The 18513-nt window shown below is 41.7% G+C and overlaps 1 protein-coding gene across 2 annotated transcripts in view; it reads right to left on the reverse strand.

Annotated features, from left to right (window-relative positions):
- Window positions 1-4062: 4062 nt before the first annotated feature.
- FAM81A (family with sequence similarity 81 member A) overlaps window positions 4063-18513 on the reverse strand; it is an 81343-nt gene continuing 66892 nt past the window's right edge. For both annotated transcript variants that reach the window (XM_027971782.3, XM_027971784.3), the window contains exons 7-9: window positions 11578-11713; window positions 9821-10016; window positions 4063-6339 (exon numbers count right to left, since the gene is read on the reverse strand). In XM_027971782.3, coding sequence (XP_027827583.1) covers window positions 6215-6339; window positions 9821-10016; window positions 11578-11713 — 457 coding nt within the window. In that variant the 3' untranslated portion in view covers window positions 4063-6214. The remainder of the gene's footprint in view (window positions 6340-9820; window positions 10017-11577; window positions 11714-18513) is intronic.

Consider the following 18513-nt stretch of genomic DNA (forward strand, 5'->3'; position numbering starts at 1 on the left):
TGCCAGGGAAATCCCATGGACAGAGAAGCCTGGTGGGCTACAGTCCATGGGGTCACAAAAGAGTTGCACACAACTTAGCAACTAAACAACAACATATTTAAATGGTGGCTATTGTGTTACAGTGCAGTTCTAGAGCAGCAATCCTCAAACTTCACTTGCATTGGAATCTTCTGCAGGACTTCAGTTAAAATAGACTGCTGAGTCCGTCTCAGAGCTTCTGATGCAGGAGGTCTGGGGTGGGGCGCCAGAGGTTACATTTCTAACAACTTCCCAGGTGATGCTGATGCTGCTAGTCTGGAGACACATTGAGACTACAGATCCAGAGAGGATTATGATTCCAATAAACTATGGGATTATTAAACCAATCACATTATGTTGTGGGTGTTGGCTTGCACATGTGCGTGCTAACTTGCTTCAGTTCAATCGCTTCGTCGTGATCAACTCTTTGCAACTCCATGGACTGCAGCATGCCAGGCCTCCCTGTCCATCACCAATTCCCAGAGTTTACCCAAACTCATGTCCAATAATGGAGAAGGCAATGGCAACCCACTCCAGTACTCTTGCCTGGAAAATCCCATGGATGGAGGAGTCTGATAGGCTGCAGTCCATGGGGTCACTAAGAATCGGACATGACTGAGCAACTTCACTTTCACTTTTCACTTTCATGCATTGGAGAAGGAAATGGCAACCCACTCCAGTGTTCTTGCCTGGAGAATCCCAGGGATGGGAGAGGCTGGTGGGCTGCCATCTATGGGGTTGCAGAGTCAGACACGACTGAAGCGACTTAGCAGCAGCAGCATGTCCAATAAGTCAGTGATGCCATCCAACATCTCATCCCCTGTTGTCCCCTTCTCCTCCTGCCTTCAATCTTTCCCAGCATCAGGGTCTTTTCCAATGAATCAGTTCTTCACATCAGGTGGCCAAAGTATTGGAATTTCAGCTTCAGCATCAGTCCTTCCAATGAATATTCGGACTGATTTTCTTTAGGATGGGCTGGTTGGATCTCTTTGCAGTTCAAGGGACTCTCAAGAGTCGCTTCAGTCGTGTCCAAATCTTTTCAACCCTATAGACTGTAGCCCGCCAGGCTCCTCTGTCCATGGGATTCTCCAGGCAAGAATACTAGAGTGGGTTGCCATTTCCTCCTGCAGGGGATCTTCCTGATCCAGGAATCAAACCTGTGTCTCTTATGTCTCCTGCACTGGCAAGTGGCTTATTTGCCACTAGGGCCACTTTGGAAGCCTTGGAGCAAAATGGCAGCCTGGGCTTTAGAGAAAGATAAGACTCAAATCCCTGCTCCCGCTCTAATTAGCTGTATGACCTTTCATAACTGCTCCATCACAAATGGAAATAATAGTACATACCTAATAGGGTAATTACAAAGATTAAACATGATAAGGTATACATGTCATTTGATGTTTCAAGATCATTCCCTGCTCTGAAAGTGTACTAACAAGATTATATATGCAGACAATGCAATTTGTAACATCATTTGTGACATTTCCACAAAATAATTCCGTCAAGATTTCCAACTGTTGTTGTGTTAATTATTGTGTAAAACAAATTACCCTAAAATGCAGTGACTTCAAAAAGCACATATTTATTCCCTGTAGTTTCTGCGGGTCAAAAACTCAGATGTGGTTTAGCTGGGTATTTCTAGCTCACTGTCTCCCTTGAGACTGTAATAAAACTGCTAGTGCTGCACTCTTACCTGAAGTCTTTATTCAGTGGTTTAGGAATCCACTTTTTTAAAAAAATATTCTTCTGGTAACTATACATAAAATTCACTATTTTAATCAGCTCTAAGGGTATGGTTCTGTGTCATCAAATACATTCACACTGTTGTGTAACCATCACCCCCATCCAACTCCAGAACTTTTTCATCTTCTGCACCTGAGACTCTGTATGGATTAGATATTAACTCCGTTTTCCCACCACACCCCTCAGCCCCTGGCAACTATGATGCTACTCTCTGTCCCTTGACTTTGAATTCTCTAGGTGGCTCAGCGGTAAAGAATCCGCCTGCCAACACAAGAGATACAGGAGACACAGGTTTGATCCCTGGGTCGGGAAGATCCCCTGGAGAAGGAAATGGCAATCCACTCCAGCATTCTTGCCTGGAGAATCCCCATGGACAGAGGAGCCTGGTGGGCTCCAGTCCACGGGGTCACGAAGAGTCAGACGTGATTGAGCACGTGCACAGGTGCCTCATACAAGTGGGATCATAGGCTACTAGACCTTTCTGGCTGGCTTACTGTGCTTAGCATAGCGTCCTTCTGGTAGCATGTGTCAGAACCGTCTCCCTTCTTATGGCTGAAGAGTATTTCATTGTCTGCATACACCAGGTTTTACTTACCCATTCAACTGTCAGTGGACACTTGGGCTGATACAATCTACATACAAACAAGTCTCAAAGGCCAACCAGCCATCTGGGCGCAGCCCCACCTGTTCTGCTTTTCAATTCCCAACTAGAACTCTGGGCTCTGCACCCTCAGCCTCCCTATCTACCTTTACCCTTCTTCACCTGGAGTCTGCCTTTCCTGAGCTCTGATCCATGGATAAGACCAACTAACTTAAGGATCTGCCCAGCCCTTTCCTACACTTAGGGATTGTCCCCATGCTGATTCCAGGTACTTAACATCTTCACCCTGGTTGTACTATTCTTTCCTGTCTCAGGCTAGGATATCACTTTCTTTGGAGATTAATCACTGCCCATACAGTCCCCACAGATAATGGGACACTTTGGACCAAAATAGGAACCCCCATATATTTCCTATGTCTCACCACCAATATTAATCCCCCAGGCCCATCCCACCACTTGCTACACAATATTGCATAAATTACTTCAGCATTTTGAAAGTGATAAACCAGCTCCTTCTTTTAAGTTATTATAATCTCCACTCTACAAATAAGAAAAATGAGGCTCAGTGGGGTTAAGAGAACTGCCCAAGGTCAGACAGCAGTAACAGAAAAACTCCACATAGTTACCACTGAGTTCCCAGGATGTCCTGAGTGGTATGTGATTTTTTTTTCCAGGCTGAAAGCCTAGGGGGGTGACCACAATTTAGAGGAGTCTGTCTTTCTTATTCTGTCTGCTCTGTACTCACCCAATACAACCTATCCCCAAATGCACAGAGCCACTACCTTGGAAAGCTAAAGACAGGGGATGAAATGCCTGTGATACTATAGTCCTGCGGCATCAACTACCCCACCTTCACTGAAACAACCAGAGGAAGACATCTGACCAAGCAAAGGTAGTTAAGACTGCCTCTCCCGAGGGCTGTGCTCTCCGAACCTGTGACCCCATGGACTGGGGCCCACCAGGCTACTCTGTCCATAGAATTTTTCCAGGTAAGAATATTGGAACAGGTTGCTGTTTCCTACTCCACGGGATCTTCCCGACCCAGGGATCAAACCTGCATCTCTTCCATCTCCTGCATTGGCAGGTGGATTCTTTATCACTGTGCCACCTGGGAAGCTCTTGGAATTGGAGCATTAAAATGCAAAAGGACTCAGATGGCAGAACTGTAAGGTTACGCAGAGATGGGTTGGAGTCAGTGGCCTGGCAAGTCCAAGTTATGTGGGAAGCAAGGCTGTATCGTTAGAGGTAGGGGAGTGCACTGGTTAGGTATCCAGACTGTGGAAGTAAGCTGCCTGGTTTGGATCATGGCTCCCACTTACCAGCTGCAGGATTTGGGGGAGGTTGCTTCGCCTTTACGTGACTCAGTTTTCTCATCTGTAAAATGCGGAAACAAACAGTATTCAACTCCGTGCACTGTTGTTATAATGAAATGAATGAATACCCACCAAGGTCGCAACATGGGCATACAACGCATGCTGGGAACTGCCCGCTGCCATTAGTCCAGAGCCGAGATGGCACCCAGAGCTCTGGAGACCCAAGGATGGAGCAGCTCCCTGTGACTTTCCAAGTCCCAGCAGGTCTGCCAGGTCTCAGAGCAGTTTATTTCAACTACCAAAATGTTTCCCCAGGAAGCAAGAGATTTTTCTACCGTATTTTACCTAATTTACCTCCCATGAAAAGACTTTTAAGAATCATACACCACATTGATTTGGAAGTTTTATTCTTTTTATTGCAAATTTCTGGTAAAGGAACGTACAGGGAAGCTGATTCTCATTTTAACTTTGGTGAAAAGAGGACATGGAGCTTAGGGACTCACAACACGTGAGTCACCTGGGGGCCTCTGACACATGCAGCTGCCTGCATCCCCTTCCAGAGGCTCTGACTTAGCTGGTCTGGGGGAGCAGCCCAGGCACTGGTAGCTTTTTGAAGTGCCCAGCTGATTTCAATCAGCCAGAGGGGCGAATCCCCGCCGAACTCCCGACAAGGGGACAGAAGCATCACCTGGTCACGTCACCCCTTGACCTTAGCCCCGCCAGTTCCCCTCCTTCCAGGTGTGACGTGTGCTGATTCCCCCTCCTCGGGGCTCCCAGAGGAGAGAGATGCTTGAGGAGCCGTGGCTGTCTGTGCTGTGGTCTGTGCTTAAACCAGGAGAACTGTATAAACACGGTTACTCGAGCACAAAGAGAAACTCACTTTCTGACTGCAGAAGAGCATTAACCTTTTTTTTTTTTTTTCACTGTTAAGTGGAAGCAGTCTTCCTGAATAGAGACAGGAAGATTTGTGACAAAATAAGGAAATATATGTTGAATGACATATTCTTTGTATAACTTCTCAGGTACAAATTAAAAAGAAAAAACTTTGTCAAACCACTGAGGGTTAACTATTATGTACTTTAGCAGCATAATTTATATGGGTAAACAGTAATAGCCAGTTACAGATTTCATTCAAGATTTAGTCTAAAATAGAAAATGCTTTAATTTTCCTGAGTCCTTGGCAGACAAAAAAATGTTTTTAAAATTTTCAAAGTATTCTTGTTTTCTTTTTCTTGGGTACCCTCACAGTTTGGAACGGCATGTGTCTCACTGTTAGTTTTTACATATACAGGTGAACAGATACCACTGGTGCCAGTTTCCAATGACTAATCAAATATGGCGATTGAAAAAAAACACCCATCATCTACGAAATTGCTCAAAATGAACATTTCTTGACATTGTTATAAATGCAGTATCAATTTGATTTTCTGGCCATACAAAAGTATGAATTTCTATTCCATTAATGATACTGAATGATTAACATCATAACAGTGATAAAATTTTTAAAACATTTAAAAAATACATAGGATCCCATTTTTACATCATAATTCTGATGTGCTATTGTGCCTTCTATTTTGTCTGCAAAACTTCTATAGGGTACAGTGCACTGATGTGATAAAACCAAGGCACAAGAATACAGTTACAATAATTGTATATAAACCTTTAGCACTCTGTGCCAATTTTGGAAAAATTTAGAGAGGAGATCAAAAAGCTTGAAAAATTTTCACATCCCATGTGATTAATGAACAATCAATTATGTAATAAACAAGCTATTACCACCATTCCATTATTGAATATATGGCTCTCACTATATAGGCTGTGGATAATTGAAAAAGGCTTTCAGTATTAAAACCTGGTATAACTAGGTGGCTGATACAGATAATTGTGCCTTGCATTATCTAGATAACTGTCTTAAGTTTCCATTTTAATTTGTAGTCTATATGGCAGTTATCAATTTTTAAACTATTTTCATTGCATAAGTGGTAGATTCTTTTCCCAAATGTTAAATCCCCTCCCCCTACAAAAGACAGAAGGTTTACAAGAAGAGAATCAATATAAGAAATGCACAGATAACAATAATAAAATCCAAATAGGGACTCAAAGGTTGAATTCTAATCCATCAAAACATTAATTTAGAGTGAGGAGCAACACATTCCCAAGATGATTAATTAGTTTCTTAATTTTAAAAATATCACCATGACATTTTCAAGAGTAAAGTCTTGGCTAGAGAGCATCACGAATCAAAGGGAAACTGTTAAGTCTTTTCATTCATAAAATGAAAGGGATAAAAGCCTTTTAAAATCCAGGGAGGGGAGGATATCTGATCGAATTTGAATAACGTGGTAAAAATTGTATGTAATCCTTTTAAAGAAGAGTGTTTTCAAGACCCAAGGTAAACATTTAGACCCATGAAAACACGTTTCTTGGCACATGCACACCATGAGCAGAACAATCCTGAAGGCAGCGACAGCCTGGCTACAGAGGTATCCAGCTTCTGGCCCCACCGGCAAAACCACCTTTGAGGTCCATGTCCCGAGTCCCTTCACATGGGAGCTTCTGGCTTCTGCATCTGTTGGATTTGCTTCTGTAGCTGGTCCTTGTCCAGCTTCATCTTGGCTTCAAGAACTTGCCTGAGGGATCCTATGCTTTCATAGATGGCAGTAAACCCTTTAAGAAAGGGTAAATTTCACAAGAGTTAATATTTTAAAACAACGACAACAACAACGCTGTATCAAATCCTACAGCAGACAGTACTCCTTGATTTGGGCAAAAATTATCACTAGATTCTCAAAGTACTGGAATAAAAGTTAAATGGGAAACAGGATAGTTGCATAGCTTCACAGTGTCTCCCTACAGATACAAAGGGAAACATGAAATATTACCATAGAGAAATGTGACAGACACCACTTTAACCAAGGGTCGAAGCTATCTTCACCAACACTGGGAGGCTCCAACATTATGTACCCCTGATGAGAAAACCCTGGAAAGGAGCCTGGGCTCTGCATGCTAAGACAGACCACCTCAATGCTGTCTGCACCTAAGTGCTCTCTGACTCAAGAAGCTAAATTCTGTGTCTCCATTAGTAGGATGCTCATGGTCTTCTTTCTTCACACTGATTTTGGAGAAGGGATTTCAGTACTGCCTCAGGACATCATTATTGGAAGTAGAGTCCTTCAGTTTCAGTCTGCTAAAAGATCAAACCCTGAGCCTCTGGAGTGGGAGCACTGACTTTAAGACCCTAGACTATCAGAGAACTCCTAACCTTAGGGAGTATCAAATAGTGAGAACTTCTAGAAAGGAAACCACTTGAACACAAGACCTGACATCACCCAGCCACCAGTAGCCCCCTGTGCAGGACACCTCATCCAAACAACAAACAAGACAAAAATACAAACCCAATCATCAGCATTCAAGATTACCATGTCACTCAGCCCTGCCCATCAGAGGAAATAAAAAACTCAGCACAAATCTCACCCTATGTGAAGCTTACACAAAATTGGACCAAACTTAGGAGAAAGTGAAAGTGAAGTTGCTCAGTCATGTCTGACTCTTTGCGACCCATGGACTGTAGCCCACCAAGCTCCTCCATCCATGGGATTCTCCAGGCAAGAATACTGGAGTGGGTTGCCATTTCCTTCTCCAGGGGATCTTCCCGACTCAGGGATCGAACCCAGTTCTCTCACATTGCAGGAAGACGCTTTAACGTCTGCACCAAACTTAGGAGGGGAGAAACCAAAAGGAAGAAAGAATTCAACCTTGAAACCTAGGAAAGAGACCTCAAACACAATAAATTTAAAAATAATGAAAATCAGAGAAATACTGCATAACTGAAGGAACAAACTTAAACACAGAAGTCCAAATAAATAAAGAGGAAATAAGCAAACTACCTGAAAAAGAATTCAGAATAATGATAGTAAAGATGATCAAAACCCTTGAAAACACAATGGAGAAAATGCAAGAATCAATTAACAAAGACCTAGAAGAATGAAAGAATTAGCATACAGAGATAAACAACACAATTACTGAAATTAAAAATACTCTAGAAAGAATCACTAGCAGAATACCTGAAGCAGAAGAATGGATCAGTGAGCTGGAAGATAAAGTGGTGGAAATAACTGCTGAAGAGCAGAACAAAGTAAAAAGAATGAAAAGAGCTAAGGATAGTCTCAGAGACCTCTGGTAAGATATTAAATGCACCAACATTTGACTTATAGAGGTCCCAGAAGAAGAGAATAAGAAATGGTATGAGAAAATTTTTGAAGAGATTATAGTTGAAAATTTCCCCAACATGGAAAAGGAAACAGTCAATCAAGTCCAAGAAGCAAAAGAGTCCCATACAGGAGAAACCCAAGGAGAAACACGCCAAAACATATACTAATCAAACTAACAAAGGTTAAACACAAAGAAAGAATATTAAAAGCAGCAAGGGAAAAGCAACAAGTAACATACAGGGGAAACCCCATGCATTTAACAGCTGACCTTTCAGCAGAAACCTGGCAGGCCAGAAGGGAATGGCAGGATATAATTAAAGTACTGAAAGAAAAAACGCTGGGAAGGACACATCACTTCTGCAGCATGTCTGTCCAAAACACACAACCTGAAGTGAATTAAAAAGAAGCAAGAAGACCCAAACGGTGGGACATTTCACAAAATACTGGCCTGTGTTCTTTAATGATGACAACATTACTGTGAAACTGATCCAGATTGAGAGAGACTAGATAAGCAACATGGTAACTAAATATGATGCGGTGATTCTGGATGAGAACCTGGACTGGGGATGGCTTGCTGTAAAGGAAACAATGGTGAAATTTGAAAACTGAATATTGAAAAATGTTTCGCCAATAGGACATTGTAGTATACTTGTTTAGTATACTTGTTTCATGATTTTCCACTAAGAAGTCTGTTTTCATAACAAGAAAAAAGTAAATGTTTTTAATTTTTAAAAGGCTCATATGCATTTCTTATCACCATCTCATTAACCACTAATGAAATAGTCAAATATCACACTCTACTAGCCCAAAACACCAAGAAAGAAAATTCACTTTTATCTCCACGAAGTTCTAAAAGTCATAAATTTAATGGCACCCTCTCCTTAAATAAAATAATTAACTTGAGGTGGTTAAATAAGTAAGTAAGTATTAGCCGTCTAGTGGTGCCCAACTCTTGAGACCCCATGGTGGTTACAACAAAATCATTCTTGGGATGGGGCTACTTTTCTTCTCATGTAGCCAAAATAGAACAATTCCATGCAGAAAATTCACAGAACCAGAGGAACAGAAAGGAATCAGGAGATAATTTAGTTCCCCTTCCCACACTACCTGACTGTCTTCTCTTTCCTGACCGCGGTCAACCAACCTTCACTTAAATACTTTCAGTAAAGAACTCCCAGGTTCACAAAGCACCTGTGTCTTTCTAAGACTTCTAACTGTAGATACTTCTGCTTCATAATATGTATTCACGTAACTTCTGATTATTGGTCCCAGTTCTGTATTCTAGAGTTCACAGTATAAACTTAATCCCTCTTGGGACTTGCCTGATGGTGCAGTGGTTAAGACTTTGAACACCCAATGCAGGTGGCCTGGGTTCAATTCCTTGTCAGGGAACCATATGCCACAACTAAAAGATACTGCAAGCTGCCACCAAGACCTAGGGCAGCCAAATAAATAAATATTTAAAACGTAAATCTAATCCCTCCTTTATCTGGCAGCACTTTAGAACTTGAAATCAGCTCTGACACTGTGTTCCTAACAAGTGTGGAAGAATGAGCCCTGTGGGCTTCTGAGCAGAGAACACCATCCACTGCCATGGTGGGATACTGCCAGCAGTATAAAATAAGCCTTCAAAGGCCTCTCAAAGATATATGCTTGTTTCTGAGGCATACTGACCTTGGCTATGATCAGAAAAGAATCTGCAGACAGCACTAAAGCTATGTATGCAAGCTAAGCGATTTTAGGTTTGTTCGCCTGTCTCTCGAGGTCTGTCTGTCTTCATGTCCTTGAAGTTGAAGCAATACTTTAGCTCTACTTGGAAAATTACCTAAGGACATTCCATTATCCAGGTCTGTAGGCAGTTGTGGGGGAATACTAATTAGCTGACTTTCAGATCATACAGAAAATGAAGTGCGAGAACTGTTTCCTTACTGGCCTACCTGCGTCAACTTCGGCTTTCATTTCCTTCATGTCCTCAGTCATCCGTAACTCAAGCTTGCTGATCCGCCCATGCACCTTCTCCTCCTCTTGTTTTGTCCTCTGTACCTCCATATTCTTCTTCTGACTCTCTTCTATTTTGTCCAGTCTGGCTGACATCTGGCTGAGCTTTTTCTCCATGTCCCTTTCACTGGCTCCCTGAGATCCATGATAAGAACAGCAGGTGATTACTCCAAAGAGTCTGTATTGCATTCACATCAGTCATAATATCATTTAAGAACAATCTGCAGAGAACAGAATCAAAAAGGTTACTTGATGCTCACCCCAATATCCACTCTCCCCTTTTTCCATAACAGATCTCCAGTGTTCAGCTGGGTATAAGGTCACTCAGAATAAAGATTACCTTTTCTATTGTCTCTTGAGTTTGGTGTAGCCATATGATTAAGTTCTGGGTAATGAGACATAAGTATAAACATATGTGGCAACTTCTAGGAAAAGTTAAAAAAAAATAGCTGAGACATAAATAAAAAACCTCTTCTTTCTTTCTTCTGTTCCTGGAATTCAAATGTAATGGCTGGAGCTCTAGCAGCCATATTGAGCTATGTATGCAAGGGTCACTGTCTAGGACTGGTAGAGACTTAAGCCAGAAAGATCATAGTTCACTGAGGATTGATGAGCTACCGTAACAGCCCTGCAATCCCTATACCCAGACTTCTTTTATGTGAAAGATAAATAAGCTTCTATCATATTAAAGTCACCATTATCCTGGAGTGTGTTAGTTATTAAGTCACCTCAGATATAAAAATAGTGATCCAAAGACACAGAAGACTACAAATCAATCAGTAGATCTGATAAAAACATGGAGACATATAAAGAAATAGTTGAAATAGAACATTTTCTTTCCTTTTCTCTCTATCATGCTTAGTTCTTATGAGAATCTGGGTCTGCAGGCAAGCTTTAGAGGCCAGGACTACAAATACCAAGCTGTAAGTGGGCTAAAGCATAACAGAACTCTCATGATGTGCCCAGGGCACAGTCTGCAATTCAACAGCTCGGCATCAAGAGAGAGCAGAGCCAGAGATGCAATCTACACCAGTCACTTGTGCTCCATCAAAGTCCAAGGGAGAGGAAGCAGTGCAAGAAAAGAGAAGGGAGAGGGAGGTCAGGCTAGATAACCAAATCAAGAAGCATTTGCTTTCAAGTACTGATACTGAATGCTATATATGCAAGGCTTTCTGGGTATGGTTTTTGAGCACTTCTGCAAACCTTAGGCCTACAGGAGAGTGGGGTGAAATGAGAAGGAACACAGAAAAGAAAACTGGATGCTGCTGAGATGTTGCCCTGTGACACCTCATGCTGGGTTTACAGTGTGATGGAGGGTCCTGGAGGGAGAAATCTAGTCAAAGCGTCTTTTACCAGGCCATGAAACTAAAACTAAGATGAAGTATGTAATTGCTATTTTTATTTAGAAATGCAGCTGGACAACTTGGTTCTTTAAGGTCTTGATTTGGATTTGTCTTAGTTGAAAGTACTGAAATTTTCTATTATTTTTCTTTGTTAACCAAACAAGTCAAAGTGCTCTGTCTCTTTATAACAAAGAATCAGTATGAACCATGGAAAGAGATTATAAGGCAAGAAACAAGCATTAACAGCTTAATGTAATGCTAAATAAATCAAACATACGTTACAAGGTATTATTCAAACGTTGCAGGTCTCACCGAATAACTTAACTATGTTATGGTTGAACATCAACACCTACACTGTTTTCCTTAACAACCAAGGAAAGCTGATCGATTTTCTGCAAAAGTTCTTTTTCTATCCGTTCTTGTTCCTGTTGCAACCAATTCCGCGCAGATAAAATCTGGTTACTGAGTTCCTCGATTGTACCTTTAAATCTAAAATAAGAAAAATTAGCTGTTAGATATAAAGCAACTTTAAAATGACATCAAACAACCTCCGTCTCTATCAAATCTCTTGGAAATATGTAAGCATTAAATTCCGTTCACTCAGAATTACACGTTTTCCTTTTTCATAGAATTGCACTTGGCACTAAATTGAGAAGGAAGGAGAAGAGGAGGATGTAACAGAAAAGCACCTGATAGTACTCCCACCCGTGCAGACCTGATAGTGTGAGTACCAAGGCGTTACATACAGAGCCACTCCAAGCGCCTATCTCTGCAGTTTAAAAGGCCCAGGCTACTCCTGGCTAAAGACGCAGTAGCCTGGCTCTCTTCTAGGCTCCTCCTTGCCCAGGACTCTTCCTCCTTCTCCATCTTTTCTCCCAGGACTGGAGCCTGGATCCCTTTCTCTCTTATGTTCTGCCAATTGCTCTTGTCCCATACAGATATTTCTTAGTTTAAATCAAACAGAGAATTTTTTTAAAACTCAAATTTCCATTCCTATAGTCCTCTCCCTTTCCAAATACCTAAAATAACATCCCACTGCCTCCCCATCTGAATTATTTTTATTATGAAAACAATAAAAGTACACAAGAATATATGTGACTTAACAATAAAAATAATAAAATGTACCCCTCCCCTGTGGTATAAGTCCCCAATTCTCTGCAGTATCTGTTCTCTTCTTCCCTATTAAGAAACCCTCAAATGTGACCCGAGTCGACAACTACCTAGTTAAGACTACACTTATCAGCCCTCCTGGCAGCTATGTGTGGCCACAGGACTAAGTCAGGCAATGGAACATGCATTGAAGTGATAAGTACACTCCCTGGTCATATCATCAAAAACAAAGCTTCTCAGTCTTACATGGGCAGGAAGTCAAGCCAGCAGTCCTGCCCCACTATGGAGACCCACCTGACCTGGGGGCCTGAGCACAGAGCACAGCAGCTTTTATGAATTCATTTATCCTAACAGTTCTATGAGGGAGTCTTTAGAGTTTTCTCTATAAGATAATATCTGCAAGCAGGGATAACTTTGCTTCTTTTTTTGTTTTGAGTGTCTTTCATTTCTTTTTCTTGCTTAGTTGCTCTGGCCAGGACTTCCAGCACTATACTGAATAGAAGTGCTGAGAATGGGTATCCTTGTCTTACTTCTGATATTAGAGGAAAAGCTTGCAGAATTTCATCACTGAGTATTATGTTAGTTGTGGGCTTGTCATATGTGCCTTTATTATGTTGAGATACATTCTATTAATATACTCAAATTGTTGGGAGTCTTTATTATGATGTTGAATTTTGTCAAATGCTTTTTCTGCATCTGAGATGATATTGTTTTTATCCTTCATTCTGTTAATGTGATGTATCATACTGATTGACTTGTATATATTGAAACATCCTTGCATCTCAGGGATAAATTCCACTTGATTACGGTGCATGACTCTTTTAAAATGCTGTTGAATTGGTCTGTTAGCATTCGCAACTATGTTTATCAAAAATATTGGTCAGTAATTTTCTTTTCTTGTACTGTCTATCTGGTTTTGTTATCAGAATAATGCTCCTCGTAAAATGAGTTTGGAAGTGTTTTCTTCAACTTTTTGGAAGAGTTTGAGAATGATTGGCATTAATTCTTCTTTAATTGTTTGACAGAACTCACTCATGAAGCTATCTGGTCCTAGACTTTTTCTTCGTTGAGAGGTTTTAGATTGTTGATTTAATCTCCTTACTCATTATTGGTCTGTTCAGATTTTCTATTTCTTCATGATTCAGTCTTAGTAGCTTGTTTCAGGAATCTATTCATTTCTTCTAAGTTATGCAATTTGTTGTCATACAATTGTTCATGGCAGTCTCTTATGAGCCTCTGTATTTCTGTGTTGTCTGTAGTAGTAGTTCCTCTTTCATTTATAATTTTATTTATTTGAACCCTCTTTTTGTTTTGGTTAGTCTAGAGAAAGTTTTGTCTGTTTGGCTTGACAATTACTTTTTTAAATTTTCCCCCAATTTTTTTCTGTTGTTTACTCTTCTCTCATTGATTTCTGGTCTATCTTAATCATTTCCTTCTTCCTGCTATCTTGGGCTTAATTTGTTCTTTTTCTAAAATTCCTTAAGGTATAAAGTCAGGTTGTTTATTCAAGGTCTTTCTTTTTTCTTAATGTAAGGATTTAACACTGCAGACTTCCTCACAGAACTGCCTCTGTGGCATCCCATAAGTTTTGGTGGGCTTCCCTGGTGGCTCAGATGCCTACAATGCAGGAGACCTGGATTCAGTCCTGGGGTCAGGAAGATCCCCTGGAGGAGGGAATGGCAACCCACTCCAGTATTCTTGCCTGGAGAATTCCACAGACAGAGAAGCCTGGTGGGCTACAGTCTATATATGCTGTGTTTCCATTTTCATTTGTTTCAAGATTTTTAAAAATCTTCCTTTTGATCTTCTTTGACCCACTGGTTGTTTAGGAATGTGTTGTTTAATTCCACATATTTGTGAGTTTTTCAAATTTACTCCTGTCATTAATTTCTAGTTTCATAGCATTTTGGTTTGAAAAGCTACTTGACATGACTTCATCTAGTTTCTTAAGACTTATTTTGTTGCCTAATGTATGATCTCTCCTGGGAATGTTCTGTGTATACTTCAGAAGAATATGTATTCTGCTGCTGTTGGATGGCATGTTCTATAGCTGTCTGTCAGGTCTCTAGCTGGGCAGGGCTATTGCCCATGCTCTGAAGCACAGGTGGAGGGAGACTGTTGGCTGGGCTCAATGGTCACGTGATTCTCCTGGCTGGACTTCCAGGGTAGGCAGGGCTGCTGGCTGGGTTGTACAGTCAAATGGAGCCACTAAATGAACTCTGCCATTCCCTCTGGTCAGGTGGGGTCACTGTGTTCCCTGGTAGGGTGGTTGGACCCCCATGATAGGGCTTCAGGCTCCACAATTGGGTAGGCTGCTAACTATGCACCACTGGTAAGGAAGGTCACTGGCCAGAATCCCTGGTCAGGCAGGGCCACCAGCTGTACTGTGAAGTCAAGTGAATCTGGAGGCTGTGCTTGTAGTCGAGTGGGATTGCTATCTTGGCTCCCTAGTCAGGTAGGGTCACAGGGTATGTTCTGCTTTTAGGAAGTGTTGTTTGTTCGGTTCCTTGCTAGGGCAAGGCCAAAGGCTCTACTAAGCAATAAAGTGGGGTAATAGGCTAAGTTCTACTTCTAGGTAGAGTTAGAGGCTGGACTCCAAGGCACCTGGGTCACTATTAGGTGCCCTGGTCAGGGAAGTTACATTTTGTTTTCAATGACTATATTTTCTAGAAGCCCAATTTGGTTGTTTGTCAATTCTGACTTTTTATTTTTTGGCCACACCATGTGGCTTGTGGGATTTTAGTTCCCCAACTAGGGATTGAACCCAGGCCCTCAGCAACAAGAGCACAGAGCCCTAAACACTGGTCTACCAGGAAATCCCCCTGACTGTTAATTTTTGGTACGCTCTTATTCCTTTGTCATATTTTCAAAAAGTGTGTGTGTGTGAATACTCACACATACGCATACATACATATATACACACACATCCATTTTATCCAATAATTCCTATATATGCAGTACTTAGGAGTCTGATTCTGCTTATTGTTGTTTCTTCTCACTTTATTATTTATGTGATTTTTTTTCCTTGTGTTGGTCTATAATTTCTGATTTACATTTATGTTCCTTAGAACTTAACTTGCTTGTGGGGAGCCTTGAAGACTGCATATTTGTATTTGCTTCTGCCAGGCGTCTTAGGCTACTACCGGAGATCATTCTAAGGTAAAATGTCTATTCTGGTTTCTTCAAAGTGGTTGGGTAATGTGAATTCTAACTCTAAATCCACATAAAGGTTGTACTGCGGTTTAGAATGTTTTAGGAATATCTTTTACACCTGTACTCAGAATCAAGACTAAGACAGGTAAGTTTCTTTATGAATTCTCTGCAGAGTGTGTTTTTTCCCTAGTTCATCCAACCAGGGTTCTACCTTTGGGTCTCTAATCTGTCTTTCTCCCTGACAAAGGCCCCAGGCTTAGTACCCTTTCCTCTGCGAACAGCCTTTGTGTCTAGACTTCTGGACTTTAAATTGTAGGAAGAAAAATAAAGATGTTCATGTCTGCTGACTAGTAATATCTCCTAAGGAGAAAATTCACAGAAAAAAATACTAATATGTTTATTTTCTTCCTGTATGATGGAAGGAAAGGGTCAGGAGATCTTTCTGCACTTGGCAAGCTTGTAGGATCTATGAGAAAGAGTGACAACTCAGGAATGATATAAATACAGATAATTAGAGGAAAGGAAACATGGTTTCTGTAAGGGAATTCCTGTTAAATCATCAACGACCTTGAAGTGGTATTAAGCATGGAGATAATGAGACAGAAGAACCGGAAGAATGGTTAATTTAAAATTTCCAGAGACGTCCCCTGGTGGCTCTGCCGGTAAAAGCATCTGTCTGCAATGCGGGAGACCCAGGTTCGATCCCTGGGTCAGGAAGATCCCCTGGAGAAGGAAATGGCAACCCACTCCAGTACTCTTGCCTGGAAAATTCCATGGACTGAGAAGCCTGGTGGGGTACAGTCCATGGGGTCACACAGAGTCAGACACGACTGAGCGACTTCACTTTCCCCTGGCAGTGCAGTGGTTAAGACTGCGCTTCCACTGCAGTTCCCCTAGTCAGGGAACCAAGGTACCATATGCCGCATGGTGTGGCCATAAAAATAATAATGATGATAGAAAACTGTCACAAATCTCTAACAAAGTCAGCTTCTAAAAAATATAATCGTCAAATACAAACATACATAAATAAACATATATGGTCACTATGGGCTCTGCTTTGGCAGGAAATTTGCCAAGCTTATGAAGATTCGTGACAGGGAAAAGTCATATGGTTCTATGATTGAGCAGAAGAGCAGCAGATGAGTTTCACTGGGGGCAAATCCAGGTTAAAGTGTCACTGAAACACAATGCAAAGTATAACACCATACAATGTCCTAACGAGATAGCTCAGCTTCCCCCCCAGCACAGATCTCTCTCATCTAAATGCCTACAATGCCCCCAATCCACAACTCGGCTTCAGCCCTTGTGATCCATCTTCCAACTGCAATCAAGACCATTTTAAAAAATAACATAAATTGACTATATCACCCTACCTGCTTAAAATCCTTCAATGGCTTCTTCTTGCTCTAGAGAAAGAAACAGGAAGTCCTGACTGTGTGAAGTCCTGTACGCTGGCCTGCCTCCTCTCTAGCCTCATTCCCCACCCTCAGGCCCTGACCCAGCCCCTTCTACACTGTGCGTAGCCTTCACGTCACACTTCTCGCACGACAGGCTCTTCCATCTCCTGGGTCCTCACCGCACTGTTTACTTTGTTTTTCAGTTGCTAGGTCAAACCAAGCTCTCTGAGACCCTATGGACTATAGCATGCCAGGCTCCTCTGTCCTCCACTGACTCCTGGAATTTGCTTAAACTCTGTCCATTGAATTGATGATGCTATCTAACCATCTCCTCCTCTGCCGCCCCCTTCTCCTTTTGCCTTCAATCCTTCCCAGCATCACGGTCTTTTCCAATGAGTTGGCTCTTCACTTCAGGTGGCCAACGTACTGGAGCTTCAGCTTCAGCATCAGTCCTTACAATGAATATTCAGGATTGATTTCCTTTAGGATTGATGGGTTTTATCTCCTTGAGTCCAAGGGCTAGTGAATGCCATTCATTCTTCAGCTCTCACTGAGAACACCACCTCCTCAGGCAGGCCCCACGACCAGGCCTCTGTCACTCACCCCAGCAGCACTACTGCATTCAGTCCCCCAGCTGTTGTGACAAATCGCCATACACTTGGTGGCTTAGAACAACACATTTATTCCCTTTTGGTCCTGAGGGCCAGAAGTCTAAATTCAGTCTCACTGGACTAAAGTTGGGGTGTGAGTGGAGGTGGTCCCTTCTGACGGGTCTGAGGGGAGAATCATTCCCTTGCTTTTTTCAGCTTCTAGTGACTGCCTGTCTTCCGTGGCTTGTGGCCCCCTTCCCCACCCTCAAAGCACATCACATGACAATCTCCACTTTCATTGTCACGTGGCCTTCTCTCCTGATTCTGACCCTCCTGCCTCCATCTGACAGGGACTCTAGAGAGTACATCAATAATGATGATACAAATAACACTACTCATCTTAAGACCCTCAATTTAATCACATTTGCAAAGTTCCTATTTGCCATTTAACGTGCCATAATTCAGCAGTGGCCACAGGACTGGAAAAGGTCAGTTTTCATTCCAATCCCAAAGAAGGGCAATGCCAAAGAATGTACAAACTACTACACAATTGCACTCATTTCACATGCTAGCAAAATAATGCTCAAAATTCTCCAAGCTAGGCTTCATCAGTACGTGAACTGAGAATTGCCAGATGTTCAAGCTGGATTTAGAAAAGGCAGAGGAACCAGAGATCAAATTGCCAGCATCCACTGGATCATCGAAAAAGCAAGAGAATTCCAGAAAAACATCTACTTCTGCTTCATTGGTAATGCTAAAGCCTTTGACTGTGTGATTCACAACAAACTGTGGAAAATTCTTAAAGAGATGGGAATACAGACCACCTGACCTGCCTCTTAAGAAATATGTATGCAGGTCAGGAAGCAACAGTTAGAACTGGACATGGAACAACAGACCAGTTCCAAATCAGGAAAGGAGTACATCAAGGCTCTATATTGTAACCCTGTTTATTTAACTTATATGCAGAGTACATCATGAAAAATGCTGGACTGGATGAAGCACAAGCTGGAATCAAAATTGTGGGAGAAATATCAATAAC

Source organism: Ovis aries, chromosome 7, assembly GCF_016772045.2.
Source record: "Ovis aries strain OAR_USU_Benz2616 breed Rambouillet chromosome 7, ARS-UI_Ramb_v3.0, whole genome shotgun sequence".
Lineage (NCBI taxonomy): Eukaryota > Metazoa > Chordata > Mammalia > Artiodactyla > Bovidae > Ovis > Ovis aries.